General features: G+C 41.0%; 1 protein-coding gene across 1 annotated transcript in view; it reads right to left on the reverse strand.

Moving 5' to 3' along the window:
• Positions 1–27,990, reverse strand: part of LOC107303297 (sodium channel protein type 5 subunit alpha-like) — a 62,485-nt gene that overhangs the window by 12,587 nt on the left and 21,908 nt on the right. Inside the window, exons 11-23 of the mRNA XM_015832514.1 lie at positions 25,993–26,388; positions 24,384–24,510; positions 22,717–22,955; positions 20,773–20,985; positions 19,803–20,156; positions 18,845–19,264; positions 17,348–17,467; positions 15,533–15,656; positions 13,591–13,745; positions 11,712–11,885; positions 9,060–9,182; positions 2,994–3,275; positions 2,018–2,071 (exon numbers count right to left, since the gene is read on the reverse strand). Coding sequence (XP_015688000.1) covers positions 2,018–2,071; positions 2,994–3,275; positions 9,060–9,182; positions 11,712–11,885; positions 13,591–13,745; positions 15,533–15,656; positions 17,348–17,467; positions 18,845–19,264; positions 19,803–20,156; positions 20,773–20,985; positions 22,717–22,955; positions 24,384–24,510; positions 25,993–26,388 — 2,781 coding nt within the window. The remainder of the gene's footprint in view (positions 1–2,017; positions 2,072–2,993; positions 3,276–9,059; positions 9,183–11,711; positions 11,886–13,590; positions 13,746–15,532; positions 15,657–17,347; positions 17,468–18,844; positions 19,265–19,802; positions 20,157–20,772; positions 20,986–22,716; positions 22,956–24,383; positions 24,511–25,992; positions 26,389–27,990) is intronic.

A 27,990-nucleotide genomic window follows, 5' to 3' on the forward strand; every position in this document is an offset into this window, starting at 1 on the left:
TGATAGCCATGTTCCAATATCTCAGGGGCTGCCCCAAAGAAGAGGGAGTCAAGCTATTCTCCAAGGTGCCTGAAGGCAGGACAAGAAGCAACGGGTGGAAACTAACCGAAGAGAGAAGCAACCTAGAACTAAGGAGAAACTTCCTGACAGTTAGAACAATTAACCAGTGGAACAATCTGCCTCCAGAAGCGGTGAATGCTCCAACACTGGAAGTTTTTAAGAAGAGACTGGACAGCCATCTGTCTGAAATAGTATAGGGTTTCCTGCCTGAGCAGGGGGTTGGACTAGATGACCTCCAAGGTCCCTTCCAACTTTATTATTATTATTATTATTAATTATTATTATTAATTATTATTATTAATTATTATTATTATTATTATTATTATTATTATTATTATTATTATTATTATTATTATTATTATTATTATATGAGATAAAGAATTTACTTAGAAAGGCTGGCACACTATAGATAAGATAAGAAAGAACAGAAATAGCTAAAGATGTTCTTTTGGGTGTTTCCCTAAAGGCACTGGGTGTTCTCAGATGTCTTGGGACATTGGGTGTTCCCTTGGTGATTTTCCATGGCCCTGAAGTACCCAGAGATAGAGGGGGCATCTGCACATACAGATACAATCTATGCTTTCTCCTGATTCTTGGTCAACACAGTGGTAAAAGAAACTGAGCTTGGCAGCTGGAAAGCTGACAGGCCAGATTCAAGACTTGAGCACCACACAACAGGGTGAGCTCCTGTTACTGCCCCAGCTCCTGCCCATCTAGAGTTCAAAAGCTGCAAATGCGAGTAGATAAATAGGTACCCCTTTGGTGGGAAGGCAACAATGTTCTATGTGGTTGACGCATAGTCATGTTGTCTAAATGGCCATGGACAACGCTGGCTCCCTCAGCTAGGAAAAGGAGATGAGCACCCAGCCCCTAGAGTCGGACACAACTAGATAGAGGAAACTTTTATTTTTACCTTTACATAGAAGCTGTGGAACTCCAACCTTTGACAACTACACTGACAGTAACTGTGATGGGATGTGGAAATAATCTTGAGAAATCAGACTAAGAGATGCTACCTAGAAAATGGTCAGATAAGAGACAGCATAGCCCACATCTGCCTAGTGGAAAACACAAGAAGCTCAGGAGGGACCCTCACGAAGTTATTGGACTGTTAATGTGGCTTTACTATAAACCAGAATTAGCTTACATGGCCATGTTTCCTGCTTGGTCTACCTGGCAGTTGTTATGGGTTGTCTATATGGCAATTTTGTAATGGGAAAACAAACTAACTGGGTTCCCATAGCAATGTACCACAAACTCCCACACCCTACTTTAGTCTGCATGTTAGTGACATGTTTTGGCAGTGTGAGAAATTTAATTGTAAATTGCACAGATTTAGAATGGTTTACCTAAACTACATACATATTTTGTTTCTCACCGTACATACTGGTAGTTATATATATACATGTGAAGATAGCTTTAGAAAGCATCTAGATATCACTATCCTCCATAGAGCCAAGAAGCAGCCTCATACTTCATTTGACATTCACAGTGGCTGTGAACAGATTTTTTTTATTTAATTTACTTTTTAATAACCCATCTTTATTATTTTTATAAATAACTCAAGCTGACGAACATACTCCTTTCTCCTCCTATTTGGGCTAAGAAGAGTGACTGGCCCAAAGTCACTCAGTGTCTTTCATGCCTGAGGCGGGACTAGAACTCATTGTCTCCTGGTGATTGGCCCAAATTCTCCTAGCCAGCTTTCATGCCTAAGGCAGGATTGGAATCCACAGTCTCCTGGTGATTGGCCCAAAGTTACCCAGCCAATTTTCATGCCTAAGGCGAGACTAAAAGTCACCATTTAAAAGTCACCATTTCTAGCCTGGTGCCTGAACCACTAACCAAACTAGCCTTGAAAGGTGCCTTATAAAAGATGCCCTATATTCCAATTGGACGGAGAAGGGAAGTGTTGATTTAACACAAGAAGTAGTAAATAAATTTGTCTAAGACTTACTCCTGTTGAATCAACTGCTGCATACATTATGTCCATCCAACCTTTAAAAGTTGCCTAAAAGAAAATAAGAAAAACAGGATGAAATAATTGATGCGGTGTAAAGAAGCTGCTGGACAACAGGCAAATAATAAAGAGCTGAAGATTTGCATTAGTCTCCATTCAGGACATCTTGGAGATAATCACACATGTGGCTTCTTTTTTCTCTTAATTTTTTTTTAACCAATATTTTTTTATTCAAAACATTAAAATACAAATTCCAAAAGGGGAAAAAAGTATAAAAGCAAAGCAAGACTATTAAACACACATACACAAGAAGAAAATAATTGCAGATAAAAAGAAAAAGACAGATATATAAACGTACATATTTTAACATTTTGAATAAAATATGGTTTTGAATTAAAAGATATAAGGTGTCCATAAGTTATGTTTGTCTTCTAAAGATTTTCATCCATAGACTTTTCTTGAGAAGCTTAACAGTTTATTGTTGCCTTTTAGGATTCTTTTTAATTTCCCAGGCAAATCTATATTTTTGAGATTCCCAGGTAGAGTCTCAACTAAGTACTAACCAAACTAAACCTAGTTAGCTTCTGAGACTGGCCCAAAGCCTAGAAGATGCTGACCTTTTAGGTTAGATTAGAGCTGTCCCAGCTTGGCAATGTTAAGACTTGTGAACTTCAATTCCCAGAATTTTCATCACATGACCCTGTGAATGCTGCAGGATCCAGGTTTGATGGATTCACCACCAAGAATATTAGTGTATGAAGAAAAACTTTCTAGGACTTTTGTTCTATTGGTTGACCAGCTCATCTACTTCTAAAACTTGCATGAACAATGGAAAGCAGAGTACGAGTTAAATAGGCATGGAACTAAATTATGGCTGAGACAGGAGGATAAATCTGCAAGAGGTCAGGTAGGATGGGGTAGTTATGTGCATGTGTATAAAAGGGAGAAAAATCACACAAATTCTCAAACCTACCACTTGAAGAAGAGCCAAATAGCCTAAGCCAACGTTATCAAAGTTCACTTTAACGGTGGTCCAATACAGTTGTCCAGTGCTGTTTTTATTCTTGCAGTCTGACTTCCGAAGTATAATACTTTCATTGATAAAGCTATTTGTTTCGGTCCGGTTAATGCATTTTCCAAATTTTCCGGCAAACAGGCTGACTCCAACAATGCTAAAGATGAGCCAAAAAATCAGGCAGACAAGAAGCACATTCATAATGGAAGGAATGGCTCCAAGTAAGGCATTGACCACCACCTGTGATGCAGAGGGAGGGAGGGAGAGAGGGAGGCAGGGAGGGAGAGAGGGAGGGAGGCAGGGAGNAAGGAAGGAAGGAAGGAAGGAAGGAAGGAAGGAAGGAAGGAAGGAAGGAAGGAACAAAGGAAATTTGATTTTTTAAATTGAGGCATCTTTTAGTTGCAGTAGCTATAAATCTAAATCCTCTATTACCAAGATTTTTTTAAAAAAAATAAATGTTATTCAAATCCAGCTTTTAAAAAATCCTATTCATCATTCTTTTAAAGATGTAGGTATCATTAACTTGTAGTTTTATATAAATAAATATGTTTTACAGGTATATTTACAGCAAACGAGATAGTCAGGAAAACAGGAGAATCATGAGGTAAATCACAGATCACACAGAAAAAAAAAGGCGGGAAAAAGGGGAAACTCCCCTTCCCCCTCCACAGCAACCAATCACAGCGCAGGTTGCCTCACATGGCAGCCCGCCCTCTCCAATCAATCAACTCTGTGTGTTCTGGTTGACTGCGCAACCTCACTGCTCCAACTACTAAATCTGAATTAAATTTCTTAAGAACCTTCCAACTGTAACCTCCCCAAACTGTTTTCACTTTCACCACCGGTTGCATAGCAACTGTTTGAAGTTATGACAGGTTTCCCCCCTCCTCCCCATCAAAGGTAGTTCTGATCCAGTTCCAGAGTTCCGATGGCCGGGTTCCCCCTCTCACGTTCACATGACCACATGTCAGCCCTCAGCAACTGGCCCACCTTTACAGTCATTTGCAGCATCCCGTGGTCATGTGACTTTTTTTTTTTGCCAAAAACTGACATTTACTTCTGGTTTTCAGCAAAAAAAATGCCTCACAGCAAACAATGGATTTACCTAACAACATTGGCATTTACATAATGGCCACTACCCCCCAAAAAAGGTCATAAAGTCATATCAGTGACATGGATGACAGGGTTTATCACCACCACAACTTATTACCGTAATGGGCAGGCTCCATTACAGTCATAAGTCAAGGACTATCTGTACTGCAGTGTTTCTCAACCTAGGCCAGGGGTAGGCAACCTTGCCTTTTTTATGACTCGTGGACTTCAACTCCCAGAATTCCTCAGCCAGCCATGCTGAGGAGAAATGGAGAGTTTCCAAGCTGAGCCATGCTGGCTCAGGAATTCTGGGAGTTGAAGTCCACCAGTCATAAAAGAGCCAAGGCTGCCTACCCCTGACTAGGCAACTTTATGCTGTGTAAACTTCGACTCGCAGAATTCCCTATTAGCATATTGGGGAATCCACCCATTGATTTAGCATTGTTCTAAGTTGCTATTTTACCTCTGTATATGCCTCATGGGTCTGAATGTTGCTTCCTAATGACAAAAATAAAAAGTTCACAGTTGTAGAGATGGCTTGCTTTCTTTACTGGATGCTCCAGAGCTCTTAGAAATCATCCGTCAGGACCAGATTTGGCAGCCTTTGTTTAAAATAAAAGCTAAATGGGATCAGGAAATCCCTGGGGAAATCAGTTCTCAGGACTTGTGTTTGTGTTAATAATAATAATAATAATAATAATAATAATAATAATAATAATAATAATAATAATAATAATAATAATAATAATAATAATAATAAAGTTGGAAGGGACCTTGGAGGTCATCGAGTCCAACCCCCTGCTCAGGCAGGAACCCTACACCATTTCGGACAAATGGCTGTCCAATCTCTTCTTAAAAACCTCTAGTGTTGGAGCATTCACCGCTTCTGGAGGCAGGTTGTTCCACTGGTTAATTGTTCTCACTGTCAGGAAGTTTCTCCTTAGTTCTAGGTTGCTTCTCTCCTTGATTAGTTTCCACCCATTGCTTCTTCTCCTGCCTTCAGGCGCCTTGGAGAATAGCTTGACTCCCTCTTCTTTGTGGCAGCCCCTGAGATACTGGAACACTGCTATCATGTCCCCCCTTGTCCTTCTCTTCATTAAACTAGACATACCCAATTCCAGCAACCGTTCTTTGTATGTTTTAGCCTACAGTCCCCTAATCATCTTTGTTGCTCTTCTCTGTACTCTTTTTGTTTGTGTGTTATAGCAGTAGAGGGAGGGTGGGTTTCACCTCTCCTGTCTGGGAGTAGCCATATTGGCCACTGTGAGAAACATAATACAAGTAATCCTCGACTTACAATAGTAATTGAGCCCAAAATTTGTCTTACTAAGTGAGTTTTGCTCCGTTTTACAACCTTTCTTGCCACAGCCGTTAAGTGAATCACTGCAGTTATTAAGTTAGCAACATGGTTGTTAAGTGAATCTGGCTTCCCCGTTGACTTCACTTGTTAGAAAGTCACAAAAGGGGATCACGTGACCCCAGAACACTGCAACCGTCATAACTATGAGTCAGTTGCCATATGTCCAAAATTTGATCATGTGACCACAGGGATGCTGCAACAGTCATAAGTCCAAAAAATAGTCAAAATCACTTTTTCCAGTGCCGTTGTAACTTCGAACAGTCAATAGATGAACTGTTGTAAGTTGAGGACTACCTATACAGGTCTCTGATGGGCTTGGCCTGGTCTAGTGCAGGTAATCCTTAAGTAAATATAATTCTTCTCTTGATAGGACCAAACTAGTATTTTTCAACATTGGCAACTTTTAAGATGTGTGGACTTTAACTCCCAGAATTCTCCAGCCAGCATCAATGAAGTCTCCACATCTTAACGTTGGCAATTTTTGAAAAACTCTGGATTAAACCATGAATGTGGAAAGATCACCTAGTGTTAGAGGATTGCCTCAATTTGAACAACAGGTTCGAACACACGTCAGAATACTTACTTCAGCAGCATAACTAATTTCAGTGCTTTTGACAGAAAGGGTACATTAACTTTTTCTGTACTCAAATATTATACAGAGAGGATCATCTCTGAAGTAGCCTCATTGTCTGGACTACTTTAAAATAATTACTTTAAGGATTGCAGTCTTTAGTTTCCATGTGCAACATCATTTATTCTGACAGAGTTCATGATCTCTGTTAGCACCTTTGATTCTCTGCTCTGTTTCGGGCTAAATTGCTTTAGCTCAGTTATTATATACATGAACATAATCTCGTATTCATCAAATCAGGGTGACCTGTGAAGCCAAGGGCTCCCAATTAAGTATAAAATAGATTTAAGGTATCGTGATGAGCTTTAAAATTTCTCTGGGGTTTGTTTATTTAAATTATCCATTGAATAAACACTGATGAAATAAGATATTATCTTTTATACAGATGGTATAATTTACTAGAAAGCTATTTAACGCAAGAGAAAAATATACAGGTAGTCCTCATTTAATGACCACTTGTTCAGTGACCATTCAATGTTATGACCGGATCTGGAAGTTGCAGTTGTCACAGTGTCCCTATGGTGACATGATGGTGATTGAGGTGCTTGGCAACCAGCGCACAATTACAATTGTCCCATCAGTTCCAACCTGTACCGCCAGCATCTAACAAGTAAAGCCCTGTCATTGGGGAAGCCAGCAGGAAATTACAAGCTACATGACATTGTACTTAACAATGATTGCAGCAGGGACTGCCATGATAGGTCAGTATGATGTTTTTTTCAATTCCTAACCATGTTACTTAGCAACAAAACTGCCAGTCAAGTTGTGGTCAGTAAGAGAGGACTACCTGTGGCTTATTCGTCGCATTTTAGAGAGCTGTGGTGGCACAGTGGTTAGAATGTAGTATTGCAGACTAATACTACCAACTGCCAGCAGTTCGATTCTCACCGGCTCAAGGTTGACTCAGCCTTCCATCCTTCCAAGGTCAGTGAAATGAGGACCCCAGATTTTGGGGGGCAATAGGCTGACTCTATAAACCGCTTAGAGAGGGCTATAGAGCACTGTGAAGCGGTATATAAGTTTAAATGCTATTGCTATTTTATCAGCAGTAGGAAAAAAATAACTTGTGGCAATGCAATATGATTTGAACATCTTTCCAAGTTCAGTTATGGATTTAGTATGCATATTCATCATCACTGCTTATACCCATTTGTAAATAAAACTATTATGATATATAGGAGCAGGATCAGCAAAGTATATCTAGAATGGAAAATTCACCTGTAATTAGCATTATCATCCTTGTTAATGCCATGGTGATTTGTTAGTGGCGTTCCACGGAGAGTACTGTATATTGGAATATATCAGAGGCACATCCTCTTAGCAATTTGGAATCAAACTATTAAACACTTAAGTAATCAAAAACAGCTCCTTGGAACATATGTCAAAAGCAACAGCAAACTAGAAGAGATAAAGGAAAATCACTCCAAGGTTCTGTTGCTGATCTTTATGGTAATGACCTGATGCCGTTTTAATCCATGGTTTTAATCAGTCTCATGTTCACTATCTCCTGACCTGGTAAATATTCAAAATATGCAAAGTAATTGGAAGAAAATGGATTGAGCACTGAAGATTTCAGTTCTTCAGAACTGGAGAAGCTTCTTGGGTGAGAAGCAAAACGTCTTCAAGGAAAAACAAAGGAAGCCCAGTCGCCTTTTGAAAAAGCACCTTTGGGACCAGCAAAACCTCTTCCTCACCTTATCTCTGTGTGAATTAGGGAATTTGTCTGAGATGTTTTCTCATGTTACTATCTTGCTGTTCTTTATTCCCTACTCCAAGTTGTGATGTCAATCATCTGCTATACATACAGTATATTTGCTGATGCTTTACTTAAACGTATGTATGTATGATGTGTTTTATTAGTGTTGTGTGTCAGTGATGCATGATCTCTGTAGATGACATATGCTAAAAAAACAAACCTATCTACCCAAAAGCTATTAATGCAGGGGGTCCTAGAGCATAACAAAAAAATAACAGAATAACAGAGTTGGAAGGGTTCTTCGAGGTCTTCTAGTCCAACCCTTGAGATCCTATACTATTCCAGGCTTTTTTTGGAGGCTTTATGGGATGGATACACATGGCCATAGAAAGAACAGCAGAGTAACAGAACAGGATAACAGAGCTGGAAGGGACCTTGGAGGTCTTATAGTCCAACCCCCTGCTCAAGCAGGAGACCCTATAAGATTCCGGACAAGTGGCTGTCCAATCTCTTCTTTAAAAGGGTATGATCAAAGCTCTATCCAACAATTAACCAGTGGAACAACCTGCCTCCAGAAGCAGTGAATGCTCCAACATTGGAGGTTTTTAAGAAGAGACTGGACAGCCATTTGTCTGAAATGGTATAGGGTCGTGGTGGCGAACCTATGGCACGCGTGCCACAGGTGGCACTCAGAGCCCTCTCTGTGGGCACGCACGCTGTCGCCCCAGTCCTAGGCCTTCAGCTGGATTTTATAAAATATTTTTGCTTTAGGCCTCCACCGCCGTGTGCAAAAAAAAAAAGGTTCAATCAATCAATAATTTCAACTTCTCACAGGAAGAAAAAAGATCTTGCAAAATTGGAATTGATTGATTGAACTTTTTAGTCCCACCCAGTCTGCCATTACCTCTGCAGCCACGCCCACCCCATGGGCCACGCCCACCCGGCACCCGACGATACATAAGTGGGTTTTGGGTTGCAGTTTGGGCACTCGGTCTCTAAAAGGTTTGCCATCACTGGTATAGGGTTTCCTGCCTGACCAGGGGATTGGACTAGATGACCTCCAAGGTCCCTTCCAACTCTATTATTATTATTATTATTATCTTGTCTCTATCTATTCATTTTTTTATGTGTGCTGCATTTATAAGATTAATCGCACTTTAGGGAAATCTCTGTTGAGATCCTCTGATCATCTCATGTTGATAATTCTGAAGCTGCTTAAAAAGCAGCGGTTTTCGTTCTTCTTACCCGCATCCCTTCAAATCGAGATAGGGCTCTTAGCGGTCGCAAAGCTCGCAACGTACGGAGAGATTTCATGGGGCCCATCTCTGATTTTCCAAGCAAAGGTGCTATAAGAGTTATCAAGGAGATCTAAAACAGAAAGCAGGAATATTAATTTCAAGGCATTACTTTAAATACCATGCATTTTGCCTCCTCCTGTGCTAAAAATACACCAACCAATTAATTTTCTGCGTAAATTTTAAAAAGAGGGCATCATGAAATGGTACAATAGGATTTGATTTTACAAAACTTTGGAGAATGGACCAGCGAGAGATTATCTAGTATTTCTCTAATCTTGCACTAGTAATTTAGCATGAATATTCCGATTTGTAAGTATTCTGCTGTACAGATAAATTTCAACTTTCGCCCACAATTATTTCTGTTGTTGAGCAAGATTGTTAAGTCTTACCCAATTTTTTTAGCCATGATTATTAAGAAAAAAACTGCAGTTGTTGTGAATAATGCGGTCGTTAAGCAACTCCAGCTTTCCCCATTGACTTTGCTTGTCAAAAGCTGACTGGAAAGATCACAAATAGTGATCGCCTGATCCCTGGGACATTGCAAACATGATAAATATGTACTGGTTGCCAAGCACCTAATGTCAAGTTTCAAAGCATGTTTTTTTTTCTGCTGCAACAGTTATTGCTTCTCAACTTGCCAATGAATTCAGAGGGGAGGGAATCGGATTGGAATGCAGACTTCAAAGATTAAGGAAGCGGACCATGGGAACCAAGGACGTTTACCAGGTGTCTGGCCAGACCCGGAGATACTTTCTCATAACAATATTGCTGCATCTAATTGGGCATTGTGACCTGATCCAGAGGGAGGAGAGAGAATTCTATACTTTCACTATATAGGGCTTGGGTGGGGTTTTGCCAGAGCTGGTTTTGCTTTGATCAGGGTGGAAATAATGTACTCAATAAAGTTTTACATTAAGAGATCGGAATGTCTCAAAGATGTTTGCTTGGTTGGGTTCGTCAGTCAGAACCCTGTCACCCAAATTTTGATTGTGTGACAATAGTTCTAGGTGTAAAGATCGGTTGTAACTTTTTTCCAGTGCTCTTGTAACTTCAAACAGTCACTAAACAAATGATTGTAAGTCAAGGGGCATTTGTATTCTACTTCCCAGTTGGTCAGCTTTCTCATGTTTGATCTCCAACAGTCCAGATCCACAAAATAGGTGAAAGATGTCCTAATCTCAAGCTTGGCTTGAATGGTTTCAGTGGAGAATTCAGCCAAGCGTCCATATTAATGAATTGTTGTTAGTTGTGAAGTCGTGTCTGACCCATCACGACCCCATGGACAATGTTCTTCCAGGCTTTCCTGTCCTCTACCATCTTCTGGAGTCCATTTAAGCTCACGCCTACTGCTTCAGTGACTCCATCCAGCCACCTCATTCTCTGTCGTCCCCTTCTTCTATTGCCCTCCATCTTTCCCAGCATCAGGCTCTTCTCCAGTGAGTCCTTCCTTCTCATTAGGTGGCCAAAGCACTTGAGTTTCAACTTCAGGATCTGGCCTTCTAAGAGCAGTCAGGGTTGATCTCCTCTAGGACTGACCGGTTTGATCGCCTTGCAGTCCAGGGGACTCGCAGGAGTCTTCTCCAGCACCAGAGTTCAAAGGCCTCCATTCTTTTGTGCTCAGCCTTTCTTATGGTCCAACTTTCATGGCATAGCTTTCATAACTTTCACGGCATAGCTCATAGCTTCATTGAGTTACGCAAGCCCCTTCGCCACGACAAGGCAGTAATCCATGAAGGAGATATTAATGAATAGGTGATCAGAATTCACAGTTCTGTTCTTCTTCTCCTGGTTGGAATTTCAATCATCTTGGGCCCCGTAGCCAAAGAAAGAACCAGATTCTTAGAGTCTTTCTGAAAGTCAGGAGAGTTGGGACATGATCCTTCCAGGGATGAGGTGCTACAGTGGAAGAGATGTGCCTCCTAGGTCCCACCAGATGGCGCTCCACGTCAGAAATAATTTTGTACAGTACTTCTTTATACAACTCAATCACTCTCAGCCAATTGCCTTTCTTCAAATTTAAGCAGTCCCAAACTGTAAAAATGTTCCTTCTCCTTCTCCTCCTCCTCCCCTCCCCTCCTCCTCCTCTTCCTCCTCCTCCCCCTCCCCTTCTTTTTCTACAATTATTGAAGTAAAACATGTTTTATCTAATGTCAGAATGTCATCAGAGACCATTGGATCTTTTCAGGGAATGAGCTGCAGAGAAGTTTAAAAAAGGAAGACATTCTCAACCAAAGTTAAAAGGTGGCCCATAAGAAACACTTAAATGAGTAGGTCAATAAATCTTTCTCCTCCTCCTCCTCCTCCTCTCAAACTATACAGAGAATTCCATACAAGGTTGCATCATAGATGTGTATCAGGGCATTACAATCTGGGTAATTTTATTTCTGATCCCTTTTCATCCATCCCATGAAATTATCTTTTTTTCAGATCTATGCTCTGAGTGCCTTAAGCATATGCTGTGCTTTAGCATGAATATATATTGCCATCTAAGCCAAAACCTTCGCTGTGTTGTCTCCATTGTGCCAGTTGATTTTGGCAATCAACTCATGCTCACTTGGAAAATCAATGAGATCCATTCCATTTCAACTGCAATACTTACATCTACAATCAGGAAATCAAGCCAGCACCAAGCGCTGGTGAAGTATTTGTGGAATCCATAAGCCACCCATTTCAGCAGCATCTCTAAGACAAATATGTAGGTGAAGATTTTGTCAGCATACTCCAGCATGGTTTTAATATTCTGCCTTTCGCTCAAGTAAATGTCTTCAAATGCCTGAGATAAGAATGAACATATTATTACATTTGTAGAATATTATTACATTTATTATTAAATTTACTATTTTTCTTATACATCTCCCTCTTCCTTTCCTTCTCCCTCTCCCCCTTCCTCCCTCCCCCCTCCCTTTCCCTTTCTATCCCCCTCTTCCTCTTCCACTCCCTCTCCCTCCCTCTCCCTTTCTCTCTCTCTCCCTCTTTCTCTCTCTCCCCTCTCTCCCCTTNCTCTCTCTCTCTCTCTCTCTCTCTCTCTCTCTCTCTCTCTCTCTCTCTCTCTTTCTCTCAGACACACACACACATACACACATATCCACAGGCACACAAACATATACATGCTGCTGGGACATTAGACATAATACAAGAAAGGTATAGCAAATATAAATGGAAAACTCATGAAAAAATCAGGGTTAAAAAAAAGGGTCTGTCAAACTTCTTACTTTTTTTTAAATAAACCTTTTTTATTATGCTTTCCTCTGACCACAGCAATTCTTTCTCTTTTCTGTTGCTTTAGCTACCATTTTAACCCACTTTCCTTTTCCATTCTATCTCTCAATGTTCTCAGACCATTAAGGATTTCATTTTTCCCCCCATTGACAATTAATAAGGTGCTGAAGCAAATCCTGAACACTGATGAAATGAAAAAAGTTCATTTTGATATGATGGTGCCTTCAAATTAGCGAAAGCACAAAAACCTCAAAACCAATCAGATTTAAAAGCAGACTATGAAGGAGGCAAGTATATAAGTGGTTTTCCATGAAAACCCGATTAGACATTCAGCCAGATCCCCAAAACAATGAGCTTTGTTTTGAAAGAATCATAGAATGGTTAGATCAGTGGCAGATCAGATTTTTAACCAAGCTAACTACCCTCCTGTTGTTGTCAGGCAGTCCTCAACTTATGACCACAAGCGAGCTCAAAATTTATGTTGCTAAATGAGACAGTTGTTAAGTGGATTTTGTCCCATTTTATGACCTTTCTTGCCACAGTTTTTAAGTGAATCCCTGCAGTTTTAAAGTGAGTAACACGGTTGTTAAGTGAATCTGGCTTCCCCTTTGACTTCGCTTGTCTGAAGATCACAAAAGGGGATCATATGACTTTGGGACATTGCAACCGTCAAAAATATGAGTCAGTTGCCAAGCATCTAAGTTTTGATCACATGGCCATGGGGATGTTGCAATGTGTGAAAAAAATTCGTAAGTCACTTTTTCCAGTGATGTTGTAACTTTGATCGATTACTAAACAAAATGTTGTCGATTGAGAGCTATCTGTATTTGTCTACATTGATGTTTTTCAGTGTCAGCACCTTTAAGATGCATGGACTTCAAATCCCAGAATTTCCCAGCTAGCCTGCTGGCTGGGGAATTGTGGGAATTGAAGTCCATGCATCTTAAAGCTGTCAAGGTTGAGAAACCATGTTCTACATTATTCCTGACTGGAAATAATAATAATAATAATAATAATAATAATAATAATAATAATAATAATAATAATAATAATAATAATAATAATAATAATAATAATAATAATAATAATAATAATAATAATAATAATAATAATAATAGTAAAGTTGGAAGGGACCTTGGAGGTCATCTAGTCCAACCCCCTGCTCAGGCAGGAAACTCTATACCATTTCGGACAAATGACAATGTACTTTCCTTTCTTCTGCTTAAGTTAATGTTAAAGGAAAAACAGTTCACACATACCAGCGCTCCACTGCTCAGCAAAATCATGAACACAATGAAGCTTTCAAACCAGTTGTGTTCCACAATCTGGTAACATGTCTTTCTTAAATTCCACCAGGTTTTCCCTGGAAACTTAGTCGTATTCACTGAACACCAAGGATAACGGTGAACACATCCTGAAAGAGACATTAAAGTCACAATGTAAAATTAATGCGTAAAGACAATTCCCATGAACAGGTTAATATTATATATATTAGCTCTGCATCCTGTCTTTCAAGATGCTTGAAGAATCTCTCTGGGAAGACACCACTAATCCAGTTGGCCACCCTGTCTGGGATGATGAAAAGTTTAGACCATCCTTTCTGGATGATAAAATTCATAAAAGTAGGGGTGGTCCTTGACTTACAACTACAACTGAGCTCAAAATTTCCATTGCTAAGCAAGACAGTTGTTAAGTGAGTTTTGCCCCAGTTTATGACATTTTTGCCACATTTATTAAGTAAATGATGTGATCCTTAAGCGAATCTGGTTTCTACCGTTGACTTTGCTTATTGGAAGCTGGTTTATGCCACTAGCATAAATACATGGCAATTGTCAAAGCCCCAGAATTCTGATCATTTGACCATGGGGATGCTGCAACGGTCGTAAGTGTGAAACAGTCACAACTCACTTTTTTCAGTGCCTTTGTAACTTCAGATGAACACTATACAAATGGTTGTAATATATATATTGATATTACACATTATTATGAATTGAGATGTGTTTGAATATTAGTTGAAGATGCATGGATCTTTGGACTGTTAGAAGAGAAATCAGCTGGGCAGTCCTTGAAGAAAATTGGATACAGTTTTCAGAGAACCATACTTTAAAAGAAATTCAGAGAGGGCCGTTTTGGTGATGCTCTGATACGTCTGTGAGTCCGTATATCAAAACCTGCATGCTGGTGGGTATGGTATCACGAAGCCTTGCTCCTTAAAATGTAGGTAGACCATCATGGAGCCTGCCCATCACCATCATAATAATCACAGGATGGGTTGTCATGTGACCAGATTTGTTTTTACGATCTTTTTTTTGTGGAGGTCACTAACACCACAGACCTAAAGTGACCGCCACAGTAGCTAACTGAATGTTGCAGTCATTAAAGGAACCAATTATTTGCTATCAGGAGTCTTTTGGCAAAAATTGGAAGTAAATGCCAATATTGTAAAATAGCGATGGCGAACCTTTTATAGACCGAGTGCCCAAACTGCAACCCAAAACCCTCTTATGTATCGTCAGGTGCCGGGTGGGTGTGGCCCATTGGCTGGGTGTGGCCCATTGGCTGGGTGTGGCCCATTGGGTGGGCGTGGCTGTAGTGGTAACGGCAGACTAGGTGGGACTAAAAAGTTCAATCAATCAATTCCAACTTTGCAAGATCTTTTTTTTTCCCGCGAGAAGTTGAAATTGGCTGATTGATTGAACCTTTTTTTTTTTTTTGCACACAGCAACGGAGGCCTAAAGTGAAAAGGTTTTATAAAACCCAGCTGAAGGCCTAGGACTGGGGCGACGGCGCGCGTGCCCACAGAGAGGGCTCTGAGTGCCGCCTCTGGCACCCGTGCCATAGGTTCGCCACCACTGTTGTAAAACATAGTCACATGGCCGTGGGGCATTGCAAATAGGTATAAATCTGGACCAGTTATCAAATGCCTGAAATGTTCTGTAAGTTACTGGCGGGGGGGGGGGAGTCATCAGAACTTCAGAACTGGGTTGTAAGCACCCAGAAAGGTTTGTTTTAACCTCAAAAGATTGCAGGCATCCAGTCATAAGCTGACTACTGTACATCTGCAGATACATGAGGGGATGACGCTTCAATTACAAATGTCATGGCCACCATCTGGTAGATTCTGACCCACAGACCCACAGATATCTCTGGGGACATCCTTATGGTTATAAAATCATATAAATCTGTCAAGGGGCTCCTTACTTTCTGGGAAACAATTGTCTGGCTGCTTGAAATCCTCATCAAGCTCGGAGATGTTCTTCAGGAATTCATCTGGGTTTATCAGATCCACAGTGCTGCCTTCTGAACAGCTGGTAGAGTCTGCAATCTACAAAACAAAAAAGACAGGCCAGATGTTTCCACGGGATCAGCTGTCCCTTGGCATTCCTGGAGTAAATGCTGAGAGAAGACACCCCCATTTTTTAAAACATGGAATTGGGGTTCTGCATGATCTGAACTCAAATGGCAAAAGTAATTTGTAGAATATAACACTAAACCAAACCAGATGTGTTCTTTTCTCAGAGGCCATTACCGGATCACAGAACACACCCATGGGTGTGTTAAGCAGATTTTGATCTCTGCACATTCTTAGTTAATACAGGCAGTCCTTGACTTACAACAGTTCATTTAGTGACCATTCCAAGTTACAATGGCACTGAAAAAAGTGACTTGTGATTGTTTTTCACACTTACGACCGTTGCAACATCCCCATGATCATGTGATCAGAATTCGGATGCTTGGCAACCGGCACTCATATTTATGACGGTTTCAGTGTCCCAGGGTCACGTGATCCCCTTTTGTGACCTTCTGACAAACGAAGTCAATGAGGAAGTCAGCTTCACTTAACAACTGTGTTACTAACTTGAGAACTGCCGTGATTCAGTTCGCCGCTGTAGCAAGAAAACGAAAGTAAAATGGGGTAAAATTCACAATTCCAAATTGGGCTCAATTCTGGTCATACGTTGAGGGTAAGGGTGAAAAATTGCCAGTTTTTTCAGTGCTGTTGTAACCTCGAACAGTCACTCAATGAACTGTTGTAAGTCGAGGACGTACAGGTAGATAAGCTGGGCTGAGAAAGATTGAGTGGCTATGTTTCCCAGAGAATTCCCATGTGGGAGGGTGAAAGACTAGGTCCACACATGTGAAGGGCCAATTAAACTGATTTAAGCCTATGCCTAGGAATCTTCTCAGCACCTGCTAGAAGGGGCTGCCCCAAAGAAGAGGGAGTCAAGCTATTCTCCAAGGCGCCTGAAGGCAGGACAAGAAGCAACGGGTGGAAACTAACCAAGGAGAGAAGCAACCTGGAACTAAGGAGAAACTTCCTGACAGTTAGAACAATTAACCAGTGGAACAACCTGCCTCCAGAAGAGGTGAATGCTCCAACACTGGAAGTTTTCAAGAAGAGACTGGGCAGCCATTTGTCCGAAATGATATAATGTTTCCTGCCTGAGCAGGGGGTTGAACTAGATGACTTCCAAGGTCCCTTCAACTTTTTTTTTTTTTAATTATTATTATTATTATATAATAATAATAATAATAATAATAATAATAATAATAATAATAATAATAATAATAATAATAATAATAATAATAATAATAATAATACCTAGTAGCGTGTCAGTCGGTCTACAAGTCTGACCTAAACCGTAAAAACAGATGGATAGCTCAGGAATGGGTCCTGGACCCTATCCGTCTACACCTACTTTGATGGTATTACAGAAATTGTCGCAGGATGGAAGCGGTTCCTAGTAAGGTCGCCTTTTGCAATTGACTAATGGTGAATTTGTCAATGCCAATGGTGTTCAAGTGGTGGTATTATTATTATTATTATTATTATTATTATTATTATTGTTATTATTATATGGAATTCAAGGGAGATTGGACTTTGTCCCTGGGTGGCTATGCTCAACTGTAGGCACCCCGCCCCACGTTCTGCACTTCTTCTCCTACACCTGAACTTCACCCGTAGATCACTTAGGCAATATTTTTCTTGGCTGTAGATTGAGGAGTGGTATTTACCTCTTTTTTCTTGGACAGCGAAGATCCGACTTTCCCTTCGGGAATAGAAATTTCTGACGTCCGGCTCCAGACTTCGCAGCTTTTGGCCTTTTCTCCCCTCAAGCGCAACTGGTTTTCTTGCTGAAAATCACAATAGCTGGGATTCAAAATGAGTTTGCTAAGCACTGGTTGCCTTGGCTACCAATACGGCAGCCACAATCACATGATCCACACCTCACCTCTCTTTTGTGGGTGCCAACCCTACAGATGCCCCTGCCCAGAGTTTAAACATCAGGATTCTGACTAAATTTATTTTTCTTCTTTTCCATATACAGGTAGTCTTCAACTTACAACCATTTGTTTAGTAACCATTTGAAGTTACAACAGCACTGAAAAAGTGACTTCTGAGCATTTTTCATGCTTACAACTGTTTCAGCATTCCCATGGTCACGTGATCAAAATTCATAGGCTTGGCAACTGGCATGTATTTACGACAGTTGCAGTGTCCTGGGACCACATTTTGCAACCTTCTGACAAGCAAAGTCAATGGGGAAGACAGATTCACTTAACAACCATGTCACTAACCTAACAATTGCAGTGATTCACTTAACCACTGTGTCAAGAAAGGTCATAAAATGGGGCAAAACTCATTTAACTGTCTTGCTTAGCAATGAAAATTTTGGGGTCTCAATTGTGGTTGTAAGTCGAGGACCACTGGTACCATTTTCCAACAAATATCCTCGCACCTAAACCTCCTGTCCAGGGATGTTCATACAAACAAATCCACAAAAAGGAGTTGAAGCTTTGATCCCATGGTTGTGGCTGTGATTTTGCTTTTCTGGACACTCCAGCAGATATGTCCCTGCTGTTTATCCAAGAAAGAAGAATTTTTATTTATTACATTTATATGCCATCCATCTCACTAATTATAGTCACCCTGCGAGGCCTACAAAATGATTAAAGGATGATACAAAATATTATATGCATCTTCCTAGTATTTATTTATCAGCATTTCTGCCTACAGACTTAAGTAGATCTTCTCATAGAAAGAGAAGGTGCGGGGAAATAGTATACATTTTAACCCTTTTGCCAGATTTGCCATTTCTGACAAAAATTTGGTTTCTAGGTAAGCAACAAAACCAGGAGATCTTGATGAACCAGTACTGATCCTCTCTAAGGCACTGTTTTACAACTTTCGCAACATTAAGATGTTTGGACTTCAACTCTCAGAATTCCCCATACAACCTGTTGGCTGGGGAATTCTGGGAGTTGAAGTCCAGACATCTTAGAGCTCCCAAGGTTGAGAAACACAGCTCTAAGGGAAATAACTAATAAACAATAACTTCTTGGAATCAAGTTCAATTCTGGTGCTTTCATGGACCCATCATAGCTATTCTCACAGGGTTAGCCACTGTCTTCTTCAGAGATATAGTTTCAACCCAGGAATGTCCTGCTGATCTCCTACTGACCCAACTTGACTTTGCGACCTGCTGAGATGACCCGAATCTAGCTCCTAACCTGCTTCGTACACTCTGTCTCCATGACCGAGCCCAGATCTTCTGAGGTGTCACTATCAGTTTCCCCATGAGCAATCGGAACACAGATAAACACGCTGGGATTGGAGATAAAGTCATCTTGGTTGCTCTTCTCACTTGCCCACGGGCTGCTGTGACCCTCTTTGGAATTATGGACGTTGCTTCTCAATTCTACCTCATTTTTCTCCAAGTCACATTTTACTTTCTTGGCAGCTGCTTTCCTCTTCCACCCCAAAACTCGGAGGAAAATGGTCAACACAGCCTGTTTTGCGACATGAAGTCCTCTGTGGATCCTAGCAAAGGCAATCTTCAAGTTGTTGGTCTCCCTGTCGTCTTCTGGGAGCTGATTGAGGTTATCGGTACTGAAGGAATTCAGCAGAAGGGCAATGAACAGATTGAGAACCTCAGAGGAAGGAGAAAGCAAAAGGTTAATAACAGATGCAAATTATTATTAGATTTGCTTACAGGTAATATAACAGATTATATTATTATTATCATTTGGAATACGAATGGGGAGACAGAGGTCATTTACAAGAGGAAAGAATATTTGGACAAAGTGTTGGCTCTTTTCTAATCTCCCCAAAAAATCTCCTGGTGATTTCATAGATATAGGCCAGGGGTAGGCAACCTTGGCTCTTTTTATGACTCGTGGACTTCAACTCCCAGAATCCCTGAGCCAGCCATGCTGAGGGGAAAGGGAGAGTTTCCAAGCTGAGCCATGCTGGCTCAGGAATTCTGGGAGTTGAAGTCCACGAGTCATAAAAGAGCCAAGGTGGCCTACCCCTGATATAGGTAGTCTTCAAATTACAACCTTTCCTTTAGTGTCCATTCAAAGTTAAAATGACATTGAAAATAGAGTACATAGAAAACAGAGAGATAAATAGAGAAAGACAGACAGACAGACAGATAGACAGTAAAGAGAAGAAAGAACCCTAACTCACCACTAAATTCCCAATCACCATCACCAGCACGAAGACCAGCAGGCATAGCGACCGCTCAGCTACCACCATGCAGTGCCACATGGTCTCAATCCATTCCCCACACAGGATTCGGAAGATAATGAGAAAAGAATGGAAAAAATCCTCCATGTGCCAGCGTACTTTGCAAGTGGGATCTAACTTCTTGCAAGAGATTTTATAACTGTTCCCAAACAGTTGCATCCCAAATACAGCAAAAATAAAGACGATAATGGCCAGGACCAGAGTGAGGTTGCCCAGAGCATCCACTGAATTTAAGATGATTTTTATGAGGGTGTTTAAGGTGGGCCAAGACTTTGCCAGCTTGAAGACTCTCATCTGTTGAAGACGAAAAGATCAAATCAGTTTCAAATCAGTTTTAACAATAACAGAGTAATACGGTATGTCAAGTACTATGTTCAAAGATAACTAAAGGAAGCAAGAGGTCAAAAAAGTTGAGATAAAGAGCCACAATCATGACTCCCTTTCTTAAACATTCAACTCATCTCTGCCAGCGATCCATAAATTAAAAATATTGTCCATTTACTGATAGTCCTCGAATTACAATAATTCATTTAGTGACCGTTCAAAGTTATAACAGCACTGAAAAAAGTGACTTATGACCATTTACAACATCTCCCGTGGTCATGTGATCAAAATTCAGATGCTTGGCAACTGACTCATATTTATGACGGTTGCAGTGTCCCGGGGTCATGTGATCCCCTTTTGCAATCTTCTGACGAGCAAAATCAATGGGGAAGCCAGATTCACTTAACAACTATGTGATTCATTTAACAACGGCAGTGATTCACTTAACAACTGAGGCAAGAAAGGTCGTCAAATGGGGCAAACCTCACTTAACAAATGTCTCACTTAACAACAGAAACTTTGAGCTCAGTTGTTGTCGTAAGTCGAGGACCACCTGTAGTTCCGAAGCCATGGAACAAACAGTTACCAGCCTCAAGGTTCGCAGCACAGAATAGCTGCCCTTTTTCCCGCCTTTTTTCCCTTTCCTGTCCTCTTTGGTCTCGCTGGACGTGCTGAGATCAACTATGCTGATCAGGACAATCACGCTGTCAAAGACGTTTGAGCGCTGCTGAAAATAATGGTAAGGGTCCATGGCAATGATTTTCAGGATCATTTCTGCTGTGAAAATCGCTGTGAAAATCTGTCAGATTCAGAGAAAGAAAAAACAGCAGAGTCAGTCCTGAGGAAGGTGAGGGCTACTTCATGTTTATTTCTTCACTGGATTTTTTTTTTAATCCTGCCTTCGTTGCTTTATAAGTAGCTCAAGATGGTGAAAATACTAATATTCCTTCTTTTTCTCACTTCAAGAAATCTGTGAGGTAGTTGGGGCTGAGGGAGGGAGTGACTGGATTACCCAGCTGGCTTTCATGCCTAAGGCAGGACTAGAACTCACCATCTCCTGGTGATTGGCCCAAAGTCATCCAGTCAGCTTTCATAGTTAAAGCAGGACTAGAATTCACAGCCTCCTGGTGATTGGTCCAAAGTCATCCAATCGGCTTTCATAGCTAAGGCAGGACTAGAATTCACAGCCTCCTGGTGATTGGCCCAAAGTCATCCAGTCAGCTTTTATAGCTAAGGCAGGACTAGAACTCAGCATCTCCTGGTGATTGGTCCAAAGTCATCCAGTCGGCTTTCATAGTTAAAGCAGGACTAATTCACAGCTTCCTGGTGATTGGCCCAAAGTCATCCAGTCGGCTTTCATAGCTAAGGCAGGACTAGAACTCACAGCCTCCTGGGCCTTTATCACTAGACTAAACTGATTTTCTCTTAGTCTTCCATATATTCAGTTCAGTCTTTGTTTGTCAAAGTCATGTGATCCTTGATTGGTTGTTTTATTATTATCATCAATTCAAACAAAAAGGAGAGTCAACAGGAAGGTTAAAAAAATCAAGATGGCAGCCAAGACCACACAATCAAAGACTTGCCCTCTTTTTATCAGTACAGGTAGTCCTCGACTTACAACAGTTCATTTAGTGACTGTTCAAAGTTGCAACGGCACTTTAAAAAGCAACATAGCTATTTTTCACACTTACAGCCTTTATAGCATCCCCATGATCATGAGATCAAAATTCAGATGCTTGGCAACTGACTCATACTTATGACTGTTGCTGTGTCTCAAAGTCATGTGATCCCCCTTTGGGACCTTCTAACAAGCAAAGTCAATGGGAGAAGCCAGTTTCACTTAACAACCGTGTGACTAACTTAAAAACTGCAGTGATTCACTTAACAACTGTGGCAAGAAATGTCGCAAAATGGGAAAAAAAACTCACTTAACAAATTTCTCACTTAGCAACAGAAATTTTGGGCTCAATTGTGGTCGTAAGTCGAGGACTCCCTGTATAGCAACAGATTTAATATTTTTAAACAAGTCACAACAATTAACCAATGGAACAACCTGCCTCCAGAAGCGGTGAATGCTCCAAAACTGGAAGTTTTTAAGAAGAGACTGGACAGCCATTTGTCTGAAATGGTGTAGGGTTCCTGCCTGAGCAGGGGGTTGGACTCGATGACCTCCAAGGTCCCTTCCAACTTTATCTAATAATAATAATAATAATAATAATAATAATAATAATAATAATAATAATAATAATAATAATAATAATAATAATAATAATAATAATAATAATAATGTTGGAACCAGTAGACTATCATTTAATTTTGATAGTTTTTATTAATCGTTTCTTCACCGTTGTCGTTAGTCATATAGTGCACGGTTTCTAGGTTTCTAGAGGAAATGTGTTTCAAATCAAGAAGAAAAATAAATCCATAGGGATCCCCTAACACTCCAGCCAAAGGGATCAACCAAATTTTTATCATTTTATGGATGTAAAACAGGGATAGTAGATTCCCTTCTGCTTCAGGATTTGCTTACCATGTTACCACTCGAAAGAGCTTGCTCAAACTGGGGGGTCATTTTGTAGTGGTCCAAGGCCATAAAAAGAGTGTTCATCACAATGCAAAGTGTGATGATGAGATCGGTAAAGGGGTCCATTACAATCACACCCACTTTCTTCTTTATTTTCTGCCACAGAGGGCAACAGTTCCAGATAAGACACTTGCGGGCTAACTTGTTCAAGAAGCCAGGCCATTTTCGATCTGATTCTTCAAGCTCTAAACAAGGGAAAAAGGGGGAGGGGGAGGAGAAAGACAAGGAGGAGGAAAGGAGGAGGAGGAGGGGGAGGAGGGGAAGGAGGAAGGAAGAGGAGGAGGAGGAAGAGGAGGGAAAGGAGGAGGGGAAGGGGAAGGAGAAGGAGAAGGAAAAAGAAAAGGAGGAGGGGAAAGAGGAGGGGGAGGAGGGAAAGGAGGAGGAGGGGGAGGGGGAGGAGGGGAAGGAGGAAGGAAAGGAGGAGGAGAAGGAGAAGGGGGAGGAGGAGGAGGGAAAAGAAGAGGGAAAGGAGAAGGGGAAGGAGGAGGGTAAGCGGAAGGAGAAGGAGAAAGAAAAGGAGGAGGGGAAAGAGGAGGGGGAGGAGGGAAAGGAGGAAGAGGGGGAGTAGGAGGAGGGGGAGGAAGAAGAAGAAGAAGAAGAAGAAGAAGAAGAAGAAGAAGAAGTAGTAGTAGTAGTTATTGACCTACTCATCTAAGTTTTTTTATGGCCTATCCTTTTAACTTTGGTTGAGAATGTACAAAATGTCTTCCTTTTTTTTAATTTCTCTGCAGCTCATTCCCTGAAAAGATCCAATGGTCTCTGATAAAATTCTGACATTGGATAAAACATGTTTTACTTCAATAAATTGTAGGAATTTGAATGGTTAGGAAAAGGTGTTTTATTTTTCAGCCATCGCTCTTTATGTTTTTTAAGAAACACTTTTTGACTGCAAATTCCACACAACAGAAAGTTGGGATGCAAGCATTTGTAAAAATTTCAAAATAACAGACCATAAACAAATACAGTGGCCCAGAATCACCTTACAGGGGAAGTGGGTAGCATAAACATTTAATAAATACAATAAATACATAAATAAATATGACAGATTTTCCTAATCTACAATTTCTACTGGAAAGGAATTGCTACTGTAATAATCTTTGACAGCTATTTGTTTAGTGACAGTTCAAAGATACAACAGCCACGGAAATGGGTGCAAGGGTCAGTCCAGATGACCCTTGCACCCATGATCAAAATTTGTGTGCTTGCAACTGGCATGTACTTATGACAGTTGCACTGTCCCAGGGTCATGTGATCACCCTTTATTATCTTCCCAGCCTGCTTCTGAAAAGCTAAGTCCATGGGGGAAATTGGATTCACTTAAAAAACAACACAATTCACCTAACAATGATCTCAAAAAGGTGGTAAAATTGGGCAGGACTCACTAGGCCATGGGTAGGCCACCTTGGCTCTTTTAGGACTGGTGGACTTCAACTCCCAGAATTCCTGAGCCAGCCACGCTGAGGGGAAAGGGAGAGGTTTCCAACCTGAGCCATGCTGGCTCAGGAATTCTGGGAGTTGAAGTCCACGAGTCATAAAAGAGCCAAGGTGGCCTACCCTTGCAATAGACCATCCCCATGTTTAGAAACAAAAGTTCTGCAAAAGAAAACTTGTACCTTCAAGGACGCTGGTGATAATGCTGGCTACACTTGCTGCCCGCTGTCTCTGAAGTGGCTGGTTGTAATAATCAACTGACAGTCGATGAACTTGGACCATCTTGTTAGTTTCATCATACAAAGACATCTGTTTAAAGACACATGCAGTAGGTTTACCTATAAATATCCCTGCTCTTTGGGCAGAAATATGACAATTTATACATCAGGCAAGTCAAAGGATTCTTAAAACTGAAATATACAGGTCCTATACAGGTAGTCTGTATGAGAGCAGAGAAGAATGCAGGGAAAAGCAACAAAGATCATTTATAGTGATTTTCAGCATCCTGTGGTCACACGACTGCATTTTATGACATTTTTGATGAAAAGCAGATGTTTTGGCATGGTAACAGTATTCATTGTATGACAATAGCATTTGCTTAACAACTGCTGCAAAAAAAATAATAAAATCAGGCTAATCACATGACTGACCCTGTTTGTGACTGTAATGTCCAAGCTCCATTACAGTCATATGTCAAGGACTCCCTATATTACAGTTGTTAATTGATAGGTTTTTGTAATCTGTCTCATATTTAATCTACATCTGCACAACCAGCTTTTCTTCTTTCCTTCCCTCCCAATTCCCCACAACTTTAGTCCTAAATTAGTCAAATTATGCATATAAAGAAAGCACCTGCAGTTCATTTGTTAGTCATAAAAGTGCTAACAGACTCCCTCCGACATTCAGACTAAAATAATTATAAGAAACACCTCTGACATTAACAAGAGAAATAGTTATACCACTTCAGTGAGGTTCACACAGTGACTAGCGTTTTTCAAATATGTCTTATGAATTGTAGAAACTGCTTGCTTAAAGATGCAGCCTATAAATAAATTCATTAAACAAATATAATTCATTATAATCGTAGAGAAAATCCACCTATCAGTGTGGTCCATAAAAGTTGAAAATGACTCAGCATTATTCACTTACCCAATTCACTCACTCAGTCAGTCAAATGATTATAATATACAGGTAGTCCTTGACTTACGACCATTTTTAGTGACCATTTGAAGATACAACAGCACTGAAAAAAGTGACTTATGACCAGTTTTCACACAACTGTTGCAGCATCCCCATGGTCACGTGATCAAAATCCAGAGGCATGGCAACTGGTTCATATTTATGACGGTCACAGGGTCCCGGGGTCACGTGATCCCCTTTTGTGACCTTCTGACAAACAAAGTCAATGGGGAAGTCAGATTCACTTAACAACCATGTTACTAACTTAACAGCTGCTGAAATTCACTTAATGATGGTGACAAGTAAGGTTGTAAAATGGGGCAAAACTCACTTAACAACTGTCTTGGTTAGCAACAGAAATTTTGGGTTCAATTTGTCATAAGTTGAAGACTACTTGTATGCTACGAAGTATAGTTGAAACTACCTCCTTTTATGAAAATATTAGGCTGTGTTGTCCCAAAGGACAATTAGGGGTCCTTCAGAAAACATCCCTATCTAATATACAACCATGTATACAATTCTGATGTATAACTACACCTGCATCATGAACAGCCTATGAAGCATAACCCCCTTTCTTGAAAGAGCAAATAATTGCCAATATTTTCAACCCACCTGGTTGCTCATTTTGGGATTTTGCATAACAGGAGGAAGCAACAAAGCTTCTCCTGCAAGAGGTTCCACGTTCAAGGACCTCATTCCACCAGGTCCCAAGGAGACCAACCCGTTGCAATCATCTCCAGTGTTCCATCTATTGGACTGCATGTAGTTAGGAGTAGCTGGATGAGACCCATAGCTGGCTTGACTTTGGGTGCTTGGACGCCTGACTATGCGCGTAGGCAAAACACAACTACGATGGAGCTCCATCTCCCCAACATCGTTGGAGTCTTCATCCCCAACTTCAGTCTTTGATCCAGTCTCTTTCCCTGACAGGTACAAACTGAAGACACTGCCATGACTTGGTCTCCGTTTTGCTGGGTTTGAAGAAGGTCCATAGCCATAACTGAAGATCTGCAGAGTACAAGGATGGGAGAAATGAAATGCAACACAATATTGGCATGTGTTGGTTTTCATCACCTAGGGCAGGGCTTTTCAACCAGTGGTACAGGTACCACCTGTGGTACATTGGCACCTGGCAGGTGGTACCCGAACATCCTAGAAAAGTGGTAGCGGGGGAGGGGAATGAGCTGAACCGGTGGCAGCACCGCACAAGTCTGAGTGAGAGATGGCTGGAGCTGCAGGGCTGTCAGGGCTCAGCGGAAGCGCCAGGATCAGTGCCGCTTTCCAGTTGATTGGCGCTTCTTCGGGGCTGACAAGGCTCAGTGGAAGTGCCAGGATCAGTGTCAGGCTCCAGCTGGAGCTCGGTGCTGATCCTGACGCTTCTGCTGAGCCCTGAAGAAGCACCAATCAGCTGGAAAGCAGCACTGATCCTGGTGCTTCTGCTGAGCCCAGAAGAAGTGCCGGTCAGCTGGAATGTTGCAGCATCTCCAGGGTCTTTTGATTTACATTCAGATGCTTGGAAACAGATTTATATTTATGATGGTCACAGTGTCCCAGGGTCATGTGAGGTGACCAAAACCTGCTGCAACCACCCAGCAGACGAGGGGAATAAAAACCAAACACCCCCACCACCCCACCCCCGCTGCCAATCCTCAACAGAAATGCTCACAGCAATGAAAACCTCGGACAGGAGGAAGAGCGCCACCGGGTGGGCAGGCAGGTGTCTTGCTCAGCTGTGGCTTGCGGGGCACTTTTTTCAGTGCCATTGTAACTTCGAACAGTCACTAAGCGAACTGTTGTAAGTCGAGGACTACCTGTACTTTATCACTTTTTTCCTTTTTTTTTTTTTTTGGTCATCAAGTTTTTGACACCTTGCTAGGCGACTGGTGGTACTCGGATGTTGCCATATCCTAAAAGTGGTACAATGGGTGAAAAGGTTGAAAAGCCCTGGCCTAGGGAAGTTCTTCAAATAAACAAATTAATGGTAAAAGAGACTGTGTATAGCTCAGGATTGAACTGAGAGGTCTTTGGTGCTCTCTGAGTTGGGTTGTTTTCTTGCAGACAGTCCATTAGCACTGATGATGTTACCTAGTTTGGGTAATGAAATGTCTGCAAGAAAACAACCAAGCTCATGTGCCAAGGGCCTTCAAATAAAATTATGGACTGTGAATCTACTGCCCAATGCAGAAAAAAATATGAATGTTTTGAGCTCCCTGTCAATAAAGAAGGTTATTTATGATTTATTTCTGCCACTTATCTTAGGGACATATCTATAGAGATTCTCAATCATTCAGTCATGGTTGTCCCAAATTTGCTTTTCCAAAAGTCAATGGACTTCCTTGGTTTTTCTTTGAAAACATTTCACTTCTTATCCAGCTTCTGGTCTTCAGTTGAACTGAAGAAGCTTCTTGGATAAGAAGCAAAATATTTTCAAGGAAAAAAAATAAGGAAGTTCATTTGCTTTTTAAAAGCACCTTTGGGACAACCATGACCTGGATGATTGAGAATCTCCATAGATGTTTTCAAAGAAAAAAACAAGTCCAGTTGTCTTTCAGAAAAAAACTTTTAGGTGTTTACTTTGGGGACCTGGCTTTGGGGAAAATAATAATAATT

Source organism: Protobothrops mucrosquamatus, unplaced genomic scaffold (genome assembly GCF_001527695.2).
Source record: "Protobothrops mucrosquamatus isolate PMUCROS unplaced genomic scaffold, P.Mucros_1.0 scaffold5, whole genome shotgun sequence".
Taxonomy (NCBI): Eukaryota; Metazoa; Chordata; class Lepidosauria; order Squamata; family Viperidae; genus Protobothrops; species Protobothrops mucrosquamatus.